This window comes from Cebus imitator, unplaced genomic scaffold (assembly GCF_001604975.1).
Source record: "Cebus imitator isolate Cc_AM_T3 unplaced genomic scaffold, Cebus_imitator-1.0 Scaffold609, whole genome shotgun sequence".
NCBI lineage: Eukaryota > Metazoa > Chordata > Mammalia > Primates > Cebidae > Cebus > Cebus imitator.
Window position 1 is genome coordinate 330,941 of NW_016107924.1, and position 16,509 is coordinate 347,449.

The 16,509-nt window shown below is 55.5% G+C and overlaps 1 protein-coding gene across 14 annotated transcripts in view; it reads right to left on the reverse strand.

Moving 5' to 3' along the window:
* Nucleotides 1–124: 124 nt before the first annotated feature.
* MARK2 (microtubule affinity regulating kinase 2) overlaps nucleotides 125–16,509 on the reverse strand; it is a 73,099-nt gene continuing 56,714 nt past the window's right edge. The window contains exons 2-19 of one of the 14 annotated variants that reach the window (XM_017516912.2): nucleotides 15,859–16,038; nucleotides 15,564–15,617; nucleotides 12,949–12,997; nucleotides 12,556–12,621; nucleotides 12,396–12,466; nucleotides 12,120–12,176; nucleotides 11,143–11,379; nucleotides 10,584–10,703; nucleotides 10,385–10,484; nucleotides 10,196–10,308; nucleotides 8,959–9,091; nucleotides 8,507–8,685; nucleotides 8,149–8,246; nucleotides 7,165–7,326; nucleotides 6,272–6,529; nucleotides 5,060–5,086; nucleotides 2,892–2,936; nucleotides 125–2,294 (exon numbers count right to left, since the gene is read on the reverse strand). In XM_017516912.2, coding sequence (XP_017372401.1) covers nucleotides 1,934–2,294; nucleotides 2,892–2,936; nucleotides 5,060–5,086; nucleotides 6,272–6,529; nucleotides 7,165–7,326; nucleotides 8,149–8,246; nucleotides 8,507–8,685; nucleotides 8,959–9,091; nucleotides 10,196–10,308; nucleotides 10,385–10,484; nucleotides 10,584–10,703; nucleotides 11,143–11,379; nucleotides 12,120–12,176; nucleotides 12,396–12,466; nucleotides 12,556–12,621; nucleotides 12,949–12,997; nucleotides 15,564–15,617; nucleotides 15,859–16,038 — 2,310 coding nt within the window. In that variant the 3' untranslated portion in view covers nucleotides 125–1,933. Of the gene's footprint in view, nucleotides 2,295–2,891; nucleotides 2,937–5,059; nucleotides 5,087–6,271; nucleotides 6,530–7,164; nucleotides 7,327–8,148; nucleotides 8,247–8,506; nucleotides 8,689–8,958; nucleotides 9,092–10,195; nucleotides 10,309–10,384; nucleotides 10,485–10,583; nucleotides 10,704–11,142; nucleotides 11,380–12,119; nucleotides 12,177–12,395; nucleotides 12,467–12,555; nucleotides 12,622–12,948; nucleotides 12,998–15,563; nucleotides 15,618–15,858; nucleotides 16,039–16,509 lie in introns of all 14 variants that reach the window. The other 13 variants (XM_017516911.2, XM_017516915.2, XM_037734372.1 and 10 more) reach the window with 13 other exon arrangements.

Sequence of the window (16,509 nt, forward strand, 5' to 3'; positions counted from 1 at the left end):
GGGCCCACCCAGCACTGGCCCCAGACAGGAATCAAGTCTCTCCTGCAAGGCAGGCAGGCTGGGCCACATCTTGCCCACAGGGGACTGGGTCCCTGCCTGGCTGGAAGAAACAGGAGGAGGCAGCTCAGATTCCAAACATTCTCTTTATTACGTGTTTGATCCAGAGGAGAAACTAAGTGCAGGGTTGGGGAGGAAGGGGCTAGATGGGGAGGGGCCACCTTGCCTGGGTGCCCCGGGCCCCTACCCCCTTTGGGAGCCAAGCCATGCCCTCCCGGCCCCCTCAGAGCACCCGGGCTGTTCCATAGGGCAGGAGGGGGGAGGGGAGGGAGGGGAGCCCTTGGTCTGAGCCGCAGTAGGAGTGTGGGGCAGGAGGGCTGAGGTTGGCGAGGCCCCTTCCTAGGACGCAAGGGCTCGACTTAATCGCTGAGCCTGGCCTGGGAGCGGGGGTGATGAAGAGGGGTGGAGTCATCATAAATCAAAAAAAATAATAAAATAATAAAATAAAAAATAAAACCCATCACAAAAAAAATGTACAACTCAGGTGAGGGTAGGGGCAGCCTCTGCACAGGACTCCCTCCCCCAATTTCTCAAGAACAGAAACAGCAGAGAAATAAATTAAGGGATGCCATGGCCACCACCAGCCAAGCGCCCAAAACCACGCCCACGCCCACACCGGCCACTGAGGGTAGCAAGCTGGGAGTCGCTTTGCCTATCTGTCCCCCACCCGGTGGAGGGCAGATGCTCCCGGCCCTGCTGCCCAACCCAGCCTTCTGCCAGGTGGCCCTGGAGGCCCTGGGCAGTGTCTCCTGAGAGGAGGGGCGACAGTGTCAGGAAGAAAAGGCAAGGCTGAGAGATGAGAGTGGTGAGGGAAGTCACTGCTATGGAGAGAGCTGGTGCCCAGATTAATGCCAATGAAGGGGAAGCCAATGGGGAGAGGAAGGGTGAGGGGGCTGTGCTTTCAGACAAAGGCTCCCCCATCACACAGTGCCCAGCGGCCTGGCTCTGGAGACCAACAGCCCAAGCGGCCCCCTGGGGACCGAGGAGCCAATCTGCCCTGCAGTCCCCTCCCCTCTCCCAGCCCTGGGGTCAGCCCCTCCTTCTACCCGGGAGGGGTGGGAGAAGATGGCACAGACTTCGAGGAGGGAACACACGTCCCCACAGCAGCTTGTGGAAGGAAATGCCCAGCTCTGGGAAGGAGGGGCAGAGGGTACAGTGTGCAGGGAGGCGGAGCCTCAAGCTGGCCCTCCAGCCTCAGCAGCCCGGAGCAGCCCCCAGCCCTACCCACTGCAGGGCTGCGCAGCACCCCCCCGCCCCACCCTGCCCCGCTGCCCAGGCCTCCAGCCCAGGGGCCTGAGGTCAGGGGAAGGCCACCTCTGGTGGTTTGCTTGGAGGGGAAGGAGGGAGGAGAGGGGAGAAGCCCACAGTGGGCCTGGCGGAGGGCCTGACGGGAGCTCCACCACTCTTGCCTGAGAGTGTTCCAGCCCTGAGCCACCCTCCCGGGAAACCCCACAGATCCAGTCTCGACTGTCCCAATGGGGCAGGGAGGAAAGGTGGCCGCTGGGATTTTTTTTTTTTTTCTTTTTTCTTTTTGGTAATAAAAAATTTCTTGGTTTAGGCGAAATACTCTGTGCAACCGCAGTACCGAGGGGGAGCCCTGCCCCCCCATCCACCCTCCCCTTCCTTTGCCTCCAGTGGGGGAGAGGGGAAGGGGGAATCTCTGGGCAGGGGTGAATGTGGGGGGTGTGGAGAACCATCTCCCACCCCCCACAAACATGGAAAAGAAAACTGAGAAGGGCCAGGGAGGGGAGAAGTGCCAGCAGGGGAGACACACCAATCCATCGCTGCAGTCTCACCCAGGTGGGGTGGGGCGGCTTGGCGGCCCGGCAGCACGTCCAGCTGGCCCGCCCCCGCCGCCCCCGATCCTGGCAGCCTGTTAAAGCTTCAGCTCGTTGGCTATTTTGGAGGCAATGTTTTTGAAGGCCATGGAGGTGCCCGATATCCGCTTAAATCGAACCCCGTTGAGCGAGAGCCGCGGCAGTTTGCACACCTCCATCTCCCACTGCACGAAGTCCTCGTGGCCCGGCGTGCCGTGCATGCACAGCAGCATGTACTTCTCGTGCAGCTCGCTCTGGCAGCTGTTCGCGTCCAGCACCTTGCGGATCTCCCGCATCATCTCGTTGGGCTCCATGGAGCTCGTGGTCTTCATACTCCATGTGAAGCGCAGGGAGCGGGGCTTGGCCTCCCGAAATTCTTCCTTTTCTTTGTCGTTGCCTCCACTGCCCACCACGTGAGGTCTGTGGAGAGGGCAGAGGCAGGCGTCACGGGGGGGGGGGGGCGCCTGCGGCACCCAACCCCCACAGAGCCGCCCTCGCAGACAGCCCCTGAGACCAGAGAGGAGAGCGGGAGGGAGCAGGAGCAGCGAGGTGCGGCCCGGCCTGAGGGGGCGGAGGGAGTCAGTCTTCCATCCCCATCTCTCAGGACAGCGAAGGGGAGGAGAAGCCAGCATTGAGCAGGGAGCGGGGTCAGGGAAGACAGCAGTGCCCTCAACAGCGCGAGCACAGGCTGTCTCTCCAGAAAGGAGCCTCAAGCACCGGGTGGAGGGGGAGGGTGGGGAGGGGGGAGGAGGAGTAGTCCAGGGTAGGAATCTGTAGACCCGACCACCCGACCCAGAGCTCAAGACATCCAGAATATACCAGACCTGAGAAGGGCCCATAACTGCTGCAACTGGGTTTGGGAAGGGGAAACTCTCTGAGGAAAGGGAGGCCCCAGAGGGTAGGGACAGGGCAGAACCACGGGAGGAAGAGCCAAGTGGCAGAAGGAAGAGAGGAGCAGGAGGCTTGTGGCAAGCCCGGTGGCCTGGGCAGGGCCAGTGCTGGCTCCAGCCCTCTCACCTGAGCGTCTCCACTCGGTCTTTGCTTTCAGGTTCATTCAGGTTCCTCAAAAAACAGAGCGAGGGAGAGTTTAGTGCTGGGATCTCTCGCTCCTTCCACCGCCACAGACCCAGATGAGAGTGGGTCTGGGGAGGTGCCACTAGTGGGTGGGCAGGACCCGAGCCCAGGGCCGTCTGCCCATCTCCTGGCAAGCCAGCAGGGCTCTGCAGCACCTCACACTGGCAGCTCCACCATTCCTTTCCAGCAGGGAGCCCAGCACATGGGCCTGTCCCTCCCCACACTCCCAGATCTGTGCCGGGTGCCAGGGAGAAGGAGCCTCTGCTCCGGGGGAGGAGGGGGCGTGGCTGTGCACGCACTCGCGCTGAGCACACTGAGCACACGGCCCCGCACGAGGCTGCTCCCCCACAGCCAGGGCTCATGCGCTGTTCTGGGGGTTGTGGGTGTGAGTGGGTTTCTGGAGCCACAGGCTAGGGTCTCAGGACTGCAGTCCTTCTGGAGGAAAGGGGCTACAATGCTTTGGATCTCTGTGTGGGAGGGGCCGGGGCTACGTAGAGGCCTATCAGGAGGCTCAAAGCGCCACGGCCTGGGTCTGCATGGTGGATGCCAGCTGCTGAGTGGAAAAGGCCGCCTCCTCCAACCTTTCCCAACTCCCCTACCTGCCGGCCTGCCAGGCCATCTGCTCATAAACAGGGAGGACGGGGGCGGGCGGGGCAGGGCAGACACCTTGGGAGGGTGGGTGGGGAAGAGGTCTGGCCCCACTGAGCGGCTTCTCCAGCTCCTGGCTGAAAGATGGGTGTCTGGAGCTAGGAAATTGGGGATTGCAGAGGAGGGGGGATGTGAGAGGAGGGAGAAAGAGCAGCAGCAGCACATAGAAATAAACAGGAAGACACAACCAACACGGGGGTGCACACACACGCACTGCGAGCAGGGAGCCCGGCCGTGCGAGGAAGGCACCTCCCTGCTCTCTCCAGACCCCCTGCGGGGCAGCCCCCTGCTGGGCTCCTTGAGGCAGCAGCCAGCCATGCAGTCAAGAGCTGGGTGGGAGGAGGAGGGGATGGGGAAAGCCTGAAGACCCTGTCTGGACAGTTCCTCTGTCAGCAGTGGCGCCAATGTGCCTGCCAGGCGTCCAGCCCCAGTGTAGGGCCTGAGCAGACAGCACCGGGGAACCGGAACTCTCAACCTGACCCCTGGTCTTCAGCTTAGTGTTTGGCCCCTGAGGCCTGCAGAGAGGATGAGCATAAGGCCAGTGGGGAAAGAGCCAGGATGGGGCCCGTGAAGGGAGACCCATAGTAAGGGTGCAGAGATTGCCAGCTGTTTTGCTAGGGCTTGGGGTAGAATAGCCCCTGCCCTAGAATGTTCCTGCTCCTGGCACTTTGTAAGGGACAGGCCATATCTCCAGAAAACAGCCTAGAGGAGAAGAGGCTTGATTTATCCAGATGCTGCTGGTGGCAGAGGTGCTGGGGCAGGGGTGCGGGTGGGTGGGCCTAGGTCTGCAGGAGCTGCCAGGAGGGGGTGCTGTGCTCCATTTGTGAGACAAAAGCTCCTTAGGTCTGGAGGAGTCATGCTGAAACCTTGGGGCCCCAGGGTCCCTGTAGTGTCTCCAAAGTCCTGCCATCCCATAGGCCATGGGAAAGAGGTCACACAGCTCTGAAGTTCAGGAAGCCCAGAAGACAACAGAGGAGAAACCATCCCAGATGCGCTTGTAACCCTGGAGCTTCCTCATAGCACATGCACATGACAGGGAAAGAGCCAGAAAAGGATCCCAACACTTGTGACCAAAACCTGGGGTGAGAGGGAGTGGGGGGGGGGTGGGTGAGAGGAGACAATCTTAAAGGGAGGCTTCCCTGAGACGGTCTCCCCTTGCTTGAGGACAGGCGTAACTGTGGGCCCAAGGAAGGCCCCTCATTTTAAAAGCCTATTTGCCCAGAGTAGGGCAACGTGGCCTCTCAGCCCTGCCTGTTCACACTGGGGGCATGGAGGGCAGGCCTTGTGCCGATGCCCACTCAGAGGGAGTCTTCATCCCTTTAAGATGGCAGAGAGAGGAGGGCCACACAGACTTGGTTAAGCAGATGGAGGAAAGTAAGAGCCAGAAAAGGGGAGTTAGTGATGGAGGCAGGACACAGGACACAGACACACACACACACACACACAGCGGGCTCAACGCCTACCTTCTGGCAAACCTGAAAGACAGATTTCTAAAAAAACAAACAAAAAAAAGACAAAATAAAAAAAGAAATAATAAAAAAAAAAAACAACAAGACGGTATGTGGATAAGCAGGTGGGGAGTGGGCTTTACAGGTTCAAGGGTCATCCCATTTTTGGAAGAGCCGCTCAGCGAGACTAGAGCCCCAGGCCTCCAGACCTGCCCTCCCTCTCTGCAGCCTCACACCTGCATTCTGGGGCTTGGACCAGGACAAGAGCCCCAGGCCTCCAGACCTGCCCTCCCTCTCTGCAGCCTCACACCTGCATTCTGGGGCTTGGACCAGGACAAGAGCCCCAGGCCTCCAGACCTGCCCTCCCTCTCTGCAGCCTCACACCTGCATTCTGAGGCTTGGGCTGGGCAGTGGCTTTGCCTCCAGCAGAGTGGAGTGAAACATAGTGGAAGGGCAGCAAGCCTGCTCTCTCAAGGCCCCTGCTGCTTCTTGAGTTGCTACTCCAAGGTGGGGAGAAGAATGGGTGGGATGGGGACGCGGAGCATCTCAGGAGGCCAGCCAGATGGCTGGATGTACTTCAAGCTGCCCCTCTGTGGGGGTTGGGTGCTCAGGTATGAGAAACCCCGTGAAGAGACCCATACCCTGGGTCCAATAGAGGAAAGCCTCAGCACATCGGAGTTAGGTGGGGTGGAGGCCGCTGTGGGCCCTCGCCACCGATTTCATTTATAGGTTTCACCCTAAGAACCCCTGGGTGGAAGAGCATGGCTGCGCCTGCAGCCAGACAGAACCAACTAGGGGGAGAGGTGGTCAAAGGGGCAAGAGACCAGGACAAAATTTTCCTTGCTGGCCCCAGCCTGGCTCATGCCTCATGACTTTGCAGCTGCGTCACCAAATATAAGTTTCCATGGGAACCCAGGAGAGAAGGGGGGGCTTTTATTTTAGCATCTGAGTTCACACTCTCCTAGAGAGGAGGCGGCATCGGCCATCTGCTTGGGGCCAGAGAATGAGGGGTGCCTGTGGGGAGTTGGGGAGAGGCCTAAAAGGGGCGGGGCTGGGCATGGGCACATAAGGAGTTGACAAAGACCCAATTTCTTGTGCTTCCTGAAGCCTCTTCTAACCCCAAGACCCAATACAGGCAGAGTGTCCCAAACCCCAACCCCCAACCCCCACCCAATCAAGTAGGAAGGCCTGGCCTGAGCCTCTCTGCACCCAAAGCTCCGTGCTTACCTGCGTACAAACTTGGAGGTGAACTTGCTGAAGATGCTCCCAGAGGCCCCCCGCCGGCCCTGGCTGTGGCCAGAGGGAGAGGCTGGGGTCACACCGTAGGGCAAATTCTGCTGGTCCCGCACCTGTCGGAGCTGCCCAGCGTGGAAGGTGCTTCGGCTAGACACACCCCGGGGAAAATTAGTTCGGTCTGGGGCTCCACCACTGCTGCTGATGTTGTGGGCGGAGGGGGAGGCGACAGGGACACGCTGGGGGGCTGTGCTGTGGGAAGAGAAGTGGGGTTGAGGGGGACGCATTAGGGTACAGGACAGCCATCATCACTGGGCACCTGGACACCCTGTGGTGGGGACGGGGAGGGGGATGCTAGGGCAGAGGCAGCCATCACGAGGACACAGAAGGAAGGGTGTGACTTCTGAGGACACTGGCGAGAAGGAAGTCTCGTGGAAGTGGAAGGAGATGGTTTGGGAGGGAGGGAGGCAAGGAAGGACCCACGTATGGAGTGTGGTTCAGGCTGGAAAGAGCGGATTCCCTGGGAGCCAGGCAGACTGGACCCTCAAGGGGACAATGGGGACCAACCCTCAAGGATTGAGTCCCTGTGATGCTGACTATCCCCAGGGTCCCTAAGGAAACCCAGGAAGGTTCAGAACAAAAAGGTTTCCCTTTGGAGCCTAGGACAGCTTCCTGCATACCTGTTCTGAGAGGGAGAACTGGAAAAGAGGGGCATTAACGCTCTTTTTTGTTCCCTCCACTTCCTGGCCGCAGGGGACAGACCCATTTCTTGTGGCTAAGATGACAAGAACAGAGCAGGACCCCCAAGTGGGAAGAAGAATTTGCTGGGGTGAGGGGATAGGGTGGGCTGAGGGCAGCGGGTGCACCAGCTGCCCCAGCACACTTGCCTGGGCCGCGGCACCTCACAGTTACTCTCCGTGGGGGGCAGCCCAGAGGCCTTGTTGGGGTGCACGGAGGCCGACATGGATTTCTGGTGCTGGCGGGGCCGGGCCGCAGAGACTGCGGCAGAAGCGGAAGCCGTGGAGGCCCGGGACCCTGGCATGGTTAGGCTAGGAGACAAAAGCAGCGGAGAGGCCCGTGTTAGGGGTGAGTGAGGGTGGGAGGCCTGGATTAGGAAGCAAGGGTGGGGAAGGGCCAGCGCTGGGGAGCTCCAGCAGGGGAGAGGTCAGGCCTGGGCAGCAGCGGGAAGCAAGTCAGAACTCAGGAATGCGGGGCTGGCAAGTGGAGGTGAGGTCGGGAAGCAGCAAGGTAGGCCAGAGCCTGGGAAGAGGAAACCAGAAATGAACGAGAGCAGATAAGGGGTCGCTGCCACCAGGCTGCACCGGCCTCCTAAGAATTCTCAGAACAGGAGAGTTTCTTCTGCATAAAGAGTTGGGTACTGCTAAGGGGAAACTTTCATAAACTCAGAAGAGGTAAAGCGAGGAATGCAACACCAAGAAATGCTGACGGTTAAGGCGGGGGAGCTCTGGTCTCTTGGGGATGGCTGGAGTTACCCTCTATGTGTACACCCCTAAGATGGGCATCTCTTGGTTCTGCCCTGGGCTGGGACTCCCAACACAAGGCCTTAAGTGCTCATGTCTAGAGAAGGGCAGCTGCTGTGCGCTGGCTGTGGCCAAGAAGCGAGTGTGCAGCTGAGATGGCCACGGCCAGCCCCACACTTGGCAAACTGCAAGAAGCAGTCAGAGGAAGATGGGGAGGAGGCGATGGCGTGGAGTAAGGGAGGGGAAAGCTGGACTGGACACAGCCAGGATGGAACTCCAGAGAGCAGGGAGCAATGTGCCGGCAGGGATAGAAGACGGTGCTGCTGACAGACATCACCCTGTGAGACATGGCTCCTAGGGAGCAGGGCAGGCAGGGCCCGGGTCTCTCACCTGTCTTTGCCATTCTGGATGGAGGCCTGGCCGAGGCTGGCTCGCTCCAAAAGTGGGGAATTCCTGCTTCGATTTGTGCTGGTGGAGAGGACGCTGTTCTGTGGGGAATAAAGGGCAAGCATTCTATCAGAAAACCAAAGTGGTCTATAGCCATGTTCTTCCCTTCCTCTCCCTTCCACCTGAAGCAGACAGTGGTAGGTTAAGGAAGGGATTCTGCTTTCACTCCTGGGAGCGAGGCTTCCTACTGTAAGCAGAAGCAGCAGCCAAATGGAACAAAGTCTGAATTAAGAGATGAGCTGCCTGGAGAGGGCAGGCCCCACTGCAGGAAGGAAGGAGAGGGGTGGGGGGTGTGGCTCACCGTGGAGGGGGTAGGGGTGGTCTTCTTCCTGTCCAGGCCAGGCAGAGGGCTGGCAGGCACCTTGGCTGTGCTGCTGGCTTTCCGCCCCGACTCCCGATCCTCCTCGGGCCGCTTATTTTCTGCGTTGTTACTCTGAGTCTTCTTAGAGTAAGAATTAGAGGTGGGAATGGCAGGACCAGCTGCTGGGCCAGAGGGAGGGTGGGAATGGGTAAGGCCAAGGGGCCCGCTGAGCACCAGTCCCATGCGTGGTCATCTCCTATAGGTCCGGCCAACAACCCAGCAAGCCGCCATTCCACAGAGGCGAGGGAAGGGAAGTAACTTGCCCACAGCCATGTTACTAGTAAGTGGCTGAACCAGGACTGAAACTTAGCTGTGTTACCCAAGACCCCACAGAACCTGGGACTTCTCCAGAGAGGGGTGAGTCCCCACCTACAATTCCCAAAAGCATTTACCCTGGTCGCTGAAGCGCCGCTGCTTGGGGTTGGCTGACACGCTGCGCTGTACCTTGTGGGATGGGGATGGGGCGCTGCTATTGGTCAAATCAGCAGAAGGCCGGGGCTTCAAGGTGATGGTGTCACCTTCCAGCTGAAAGAAACAAAAAAGGGCTTCAAGAGAGGGTAGAAGTCACATGGAGATCCCTAAGGATGGACACATTTACACATACCACCCTCTCGCAACACTCACACACCCCAGGATCATACCAGACATCCACTTGCAAGACCAATACATCCCCCTTCATCCTGGAGACACACACTCTGACACAGACACTGACCAACAGCCAAATATGCCCCAAAAGACTCCCCACCCTCAGAAAGGAGTACATATGGCCACACACCCAGAGACACAGACATCCACAAGAACACATGTCCAGACTCAGAGACCACTCCCCTCAACACAGGTCAATATGGGCCTGTACCAAGTGTTACCAGGTGCCTCTTAAGAAGCAGGGCGGGAGGCTGGGGGTTCATATGGGGACACACAGATGATGAACAAAACCCAAATGGGCAGAAGAACAATGACAAAGTCTCCAGATCCACAGACAGGAAGATGGACACACATGCATACAGATACACACACCCAGATGTAAGCACTAGACAGAAGCAACAGACTCAATAGCCAGGCATGGTGGCGCATGCCTGTAATCCCAGCTACTTAGGAGGCTGAGGCAGGAGAATCGCTTGAACCCGGGAGGCAGAGGTTGCAGTGAGCCAAGATCCCGCCATTGCACTCCAGCCTGGGCAACAAGAGCGAAACTCCATCTCAAAAAAAAAAAGCAGCAGCAGCAACAGACTCAAGCTTCCTATAAGACAGACACAGAGACCCACACACACACACCCACCCAGAAATGTACACTTCCAGATACAGAAAGAGACACAAAGATATCTAGATCAACGCAGAAGTGCTAGCCAATGACCTAGACACATCTAATCAATGCAGACTAACCCAGATCAACTTGCCTATGTTGAAACCCTGATCCAGTCCCAGACCCCACCAGCTTTCTGTTAATTCACTCGTGGAGATCAGTGAATGGGCCAGTAGACCTTAGACACCAAAGCTGAAGCTTCAAATTGTTGAGCAGAGAGCACACCTACTCAGAGATGAGCTTCTATTCTAAACAGGTGTCAGAAGCATGGGGTGCTACGGGCAGTGAGGCTGGCCAGGTTAGAGAATGGAACAGGAAGCACACACCTCGGAGCTCTTGTAGCCCAGGAGCAGATAGGTGGCCATCACCTCGTTGTATCTCTGGCCCACCAGTGAGTCCTGGATCTCTTCCCGTGTATAGCCCATGGACACCATCAGCTCTGCAGAGGGGACACATAGTTAAGACTGGCCTCCACTCCTAGGAGAGCTTAACCTCACAGCCCAGCACTGCCTCACCTGTCCGCCGGGGGTCCTTGTAGTCAGGGAGTGGCTCCACGTAAGGCTTTAGTTCATCATCTTCGTGACCCACATTCATCCATCGATCTTTCATGATTTGCTGGGGAGCACAGAGAAGGAAAAGGGAAGGGGAAGAAACTCAGCTGGAAAGTTTCTTTGGGGACCCCGGGCCCTCCCCCAGCTGGGCTCCACCGCTCACCTCTAAAGTGCCTCTCTTGCTGGGATTAAGAATGAGGAATTTCTTAAGCAGGTTTTCACAGTCCGTGGACATGTAGAATGGAATACGGTATTTTCCCCTCAGTACCCGTTCCCGCAGCTCCTGCAGAAGGATCCAGGGTTAGAAAATTTAAACCACCCCAAGGCCAAAGGAAGAAACCTCATATCCAGGATTCCTTAGAGCTGAAGCCTGGCCAAGCAGACAGTAGGAAGAAGGCAGACAGGCTGGGACAAGACACCTCACCAGAGAGGCAAGTGAAGTCAAATACCCTCGTACCCTCTAACTTGACCAGTCCGAGGCCTGCAATCCGGAGTGCCTTGGGGGATGAACACACACACAACTTATCCCATCTTTCGAGAAAGGAACTGAGGTTATTCATTCCCAGGTGCAGAAGGCCTTTGACTGCTGCTACCTCAGCAAGCCCTTCTCTGAAGCTTTGGCTCAGGACAAATGCAGAGAGCTGGCAAAGGCGGGAGGTCAGGGCTAAGACCAGAGGCCGAGAGGAAATGAAAAGCAATAAAAAGCTTGCACTTCACTCCACCTTGAGGTTCTGTCCATCAAAAGGCAGGGATCCGCTGACCAGTGTATACAGGATAACTCCTAGGCTCCACACATCCACCTCGGGTCCATCATATTTTTTGCCCTGGAAGAGTTCTGGGGCAGCATAAGGGGGACTGCCACAGAAGGTGTCCAGCTTGTTCCCAAAGGTGAATTCATTGCTGAAGCCAAAGTCTGCAATCTTGATGTTCATGTCAGCATCCAAGAGCAAGTTTTCTGCCTGGGAGGTAAGATGGAAAACATGAGGGAAGAAGTGAAACAGACTAAGGCCCTGGGCAGGAAGGAGCTGAGGGGAATGGGAGAACAAATGGGAAGTCATCTTCAGTCTCAGAACTTTCTCCACCAATGTCAGGGCAGGGCTTCAATCAGCGTGCAGGCTGGGCAGGAGGATGGCAGTGTAGGCCACTCCTCACACGGGCAGCCGTGAGAGACTGGGATCGGAAGGCCCAGAGACCCTGTGAGCTGTGCAAAGCTTCAGCATCAGGCCCAGGTTAATCAAATTATGTCTGTGAGGACTTGGCAGCCAAAAGACTCACAGGTGTCCTCAAACTTGAGCATCTTGGTAATGGAGATGGTATATGCGTGCGTGCCTGCAAAGCAGCTGGGATACAGCTGTGGAACTTTCAGCACTCTTCCCTGGGTCGGCTACCAGGTTGCCTGAAAGACCGAAAAAGCCTGGAGTGTGCCTGCCTTGCCTGGCAGCACTGAAGGGTGATGTGCCGGGAGGTGAAATGGCAGAGGCCCCCTGCTCACAGGCTGGAGTGGAACCCGTGGTCCAGCCGCAAGGTCTCTATCAGAAGCAGCCCTAGGGGCTTTCTGGTCATCTCAAAAAAACAAATGAAAGCCTGGAGTTTCCTGGAAGACTCAGGGCCTGATGGTTATTGATGGTTTTATCATGGAGAACCAAGAGGGAACAACCCAGCCCCCACTTAAAAGCACAAGGAGAAGTGCATGCCTTACCTTTAAGTCTCTATGAACAATAAACTTCTGGTGACAGTACTGCACAGCAGACACTATCTGAAAGGAAGGAAGAAGGGTTAACCCAGGGGCGCCTGAGGGTGGGCCATGGGGCATGGCAGAGCAGTGACCCTGTGACCTAGTGCTAAGCTGCCACACAGATAAGCAGAGCCCAAAGTACCCTCCAAGGGCCACTTACAGACAGGCAGCTTATCCTTACATGTCAAACCCCAAAAGGCAGAGGTCAGGCCCAGAGCCTGTGGAGGGAGTCACACCTACCTGACGGAATTTGGCTCGAGCCTCTTTTTCTTTCATCCTGCCATGAGCCACTAGGTAATCAAATACCTCTCCTGTAAGAGACCAGGCAGGGACCTCAGTCTGAGCTGGCTGGAGGTGGAAGAAGGAGGGGCACAAGAAGAAGGGGCAGTTCCACACCTACCGCCACTAGCGTACTCCATGACAAGGTAGAGCGTTTTCTCAGTCTCAATCACTTCAAATAATTTAACTACAAGAGAAAAGGCCAAGCCTTAAGTCAAGAAGCAGCAGGAGCCACATATTGCTCTCCAACATGTCCAGGAGCATCCTAGGGACGAAAGTCTCCCCTCCTTTCAGGATCTCCCACTCCCAAGAACAAGCTCCTCTCATGCCAGCCAAACTACTAAGGACAGCCCAGTGTGTCAGAAGGGGAGATGGATTTTGAGCTGAGCTTCCCCAGGGGACTCCTTGAAGACTGCAGACTCCAAAAGGCAGTGCATCTCGGAGAGAAGATGACAAGCTGGAAAGCAGAGCCCTGCTGTTGGGGAAGAAGAGAGAAACGACACTGTATGCTCACCTATGTTGGGATGATTCAAAACCTTCATTATTCTTACTTCGCGGAATAGCTGGAAGATAAAATACCAGGGGTCATGCATGCTCAACTTGCTCCCCTCAGGTCCCTCCAAACAGAGCCCCTGCTGGGATTTTTTTCCCCAAAAAACCAAAACCAGGCAGGGAAAAGAAAATAGGGTGGTTGTCTAGCTCATGCATGGCCTTCCCCGTGGCTGGGAAGTCAGGGAAGCTGGAGGAGGGCTGCTGTGGGGACTTGCTACCCGGCACGGCATCAGGATGAGCCAGCCATGCCCTCTGCTGCGTCTACCAAATCCAGCCCCAAAACAGCAGGCGCGTTTTGGCTGGGTGCCTCTACTGGAGGGAGTGTGAACCCATGTGCGTGAATATTCAGAACCTGAGCTGCTGCCTCGGTTCAGTGACAGCATACACCCCAGCTTGGTCTGTGTAAAGGGATGGTAGAGCACCAGAGAGGGACCCCATCATTTTCTCATTTACAGCAGTTGGAGGGCTCTGTTCTAGGGGATAGGCCTTCAGGGTGGTGATAGAAGAAGCCACTCCTATATATAGCTGATGCCAATTTTAATCAAATCCACCTCCACACACTCACGCTCTCTTTGTGAAACAAAACCAGGGGCTCCAAACCATGTATTTCCATAAAGAAAGATGACAGAAATGAACTCCTTCCCCTCTGCGGGGGCCAGAGAACTGGAGGTGGGGCTTTTTGAAATTCCAGACCTCATCACTTACACAAAGAAGAGAACTAGTTTTTGTTGTTGTTTTATCAGGGGCTTAGGGGAAGCCCTGCTTCAAGATATGGTTTATGGAATAAAGTGAATACATTTGTTTCCCTTTTAATGATGCCCTAGAGCTCCTGAGCTAGAAAGGAAAAGAAGAAAGAGGCTTTCCAATCTTCAGGAACCCAATGTTGACCTTACCCTTTATTAGAGCCTAGGTTTTTCTTTCTTTTTTCTTTTTTTGAGACAGAGTCTTGCTTTGTTGCCAGGCTCCAGGTTGGAGTGCAGTGGTGCGATCCCAGCTCACTGCAAGCTCTGCCTCCCGGGTTTAAGCAATTCTCCTGCCTCAGTCTTCCGGGTAGCTGGGACTACAGGCGCACACCACCACGCCCAACTAATTTTTGTATTTTTAGTAGAGACGGGGTTTCACCATGTTGGCCAGGGTTGTCTCGATCTCTTGACCTCGTGATCCGCCCGCCTTGGCCTCCCAAAGTGCTGGGATTACAGGTGTGAGCCACAGCGCCCAGCCAGAGCCTAGGTTTTTCTTACTTTCTTCCCTGGTCCAATAGATATTTTGGATGAAGAGGCAAAAAGCCTGGATACTACCCTCTGGGGGAGTCATGGAGAGCAGCACTGAAATGGCACCAGCGTGGCTACCAGGGCTTCTTCCCCTGAGGGTGCTCACCTGGCATGAAAGTGGCATTCTTCTGGGAGAACTTGGGGTTTTCTGGGCTCGTCTAGACCCCTGAGGGAGCTAGATTCTTCAATATTCATTTTTTAGGAATCATTGCTGGGATCACATTTTTGGCCAGAATCGGACTGGATTTAGTTACAAAGAGTCTCAAAAGGTTTTGAAAATGGCTCTATTTGTCTGGTGTTGGTGCCTTCCAGAGAGTCAGGAAGAATTAGGGAGAAAAACAAGGCAGGGAATAGGATGGCTTGGAGGACTGGCGAGTATTATGATGGCAGGCTAGACTGCTCCCAAGACCCAATGCCCACCCCACGCTGACTTCTGCTTCTGTGGGGTTGGAGCCAGTATGTCATGAGCAGTCCTCTTTTCCTTCCTCCTGGAAAGCTCCAAGCAGGGACGTCCTGGTGGTAACAGCAATGCTTCCATTGAACTGAAGAACCCTTGAAGGGATTCTGGCGTAACAATAAATAGGAAACACCTTGGTTCTAGCTGTTTGCATGTCAGGGGAACAATTCATCCCCTCTAATTCCATAAGCATTGCCCTCAACAATAATCCTCAATCCCTACTCTGAAGGTTCCCAGTATCACTGTATCTGACTCTGTTAGCATAAATCATGCCTTTTCCTAACTCAACTACCACAATATGTTGATGGAGAAAATATCTGATTTGCCACAAGATGAACAGAACTAGGTTTTGTTCAGAAAATCTAAGCCGGAGCTCATTCTCTAAAAAATTGCTGGCACAGAACCCAGCGCAGGTTCCCTGCTTCCTCCTATCCTCGTATTTCTAAAACCACTCCCCTGGATCACTCCAGATCTTGAAGAAGCTGCATGTGTTTCTAGTAGTGGCTACAAACATGTGTTGTTGCATAGGGCTGGCCACAAGCCAGAAGATAACAAGATGCTGGAAGTGGGTCAGACAGGTAGGCCAAGTGGCTGGGAATGGACAGAAAGACTTCAGAAGAGCCAGTGCCTGTGGCCAGGAAACCCACTCAGTGGGGAGGAGTCCCCACAGAGGATCCAACTAAAGCCCTGAAGGTAGCAGAGCCATGGGAGGGAAGGGTGGGAGGGGGTGGTGAGTGAAACGGCCAGAAAATTTAAACCAGGAATTCAAGAGAAGGTCTAAATGGGGTCACTAGATCATTGACCCCAGAAGAGAGGTTTAGAAAGGGACAGGAGGGGCCGTGTGCTTACTTTCTGGAGGCTGGAGGAGTTCAGTTGAGTCTTGTCAATGATCTTCACAGCTACCTAAGCATGAGACAAAAAAGCCCCAAATCACTTCTTTGACCAGGCGGAAACCAGGACTCTAATCTACTTCCTCCTTTCTATTTCCCACTCCTTTTCATCCCACAGCTTTTTGCACCCTATATCTCAGATCTCATTTCTCTTGAATAAACAAGGGGTAGGCTACAGTAGCAGTCCCATCACCACCTGCTGGAGTGTCAACCAGGCTGGAAGGTGCTGCCATGTCCCCAGCCCTAGTGCTCACCTCTTTCCCAGTCAGGATGTGTCGGGCCAACTTCACCTTGGCAAAGTTACCCTTGCCAATGGTCTTGAGGAGCCGATAGTTTCCAATGTGGGGCTGCTCATCAGCAGAGGTGGCTGAGTTGCGGCCCCGAAGCATATTGGACTTACTGCTGGGCTTGGAGTCAAGGTGTCCCAAGGTGGGCTGCAGGGTGGAAACAGAGATACCATTACATGCCACCCTTCTAGTCCCCTAAACCCTTTTCCTCAGCTCTCTGCAAAATACGTAAGGAATGAGGGTGCGGGGCAAACTCCAGGGAGCTGGTAGGCATGTGAAGAGTCATAGGGCAGGAGAAGAAAGGAGAGGGAACTGAGGTGACAGCCAGTCTTTATTCCAAAGGAGCACATCATAAGGTCCAGTGCCCAGGTCCTGTGGGTGGCAAAGCTCAGGAGCAGAGCAGTCCCATCACTGGCTCTCTGAACCTCGCCTGGCAACACAACAGTTCCTCTGCCTTAGGATGGAGAGTCAGTACCCTGCTTCCCTCTGTGCTGCTTGTGCACACTGGGAGAAGACTGCATCTCAAAGTCATGGCAGCAACATGGTCAGAACTGTTCCAACACCCTCATCGCCACCAAAACTTACACGAACCTTTTTTTTTTTTTTTTTTTTTTTTTT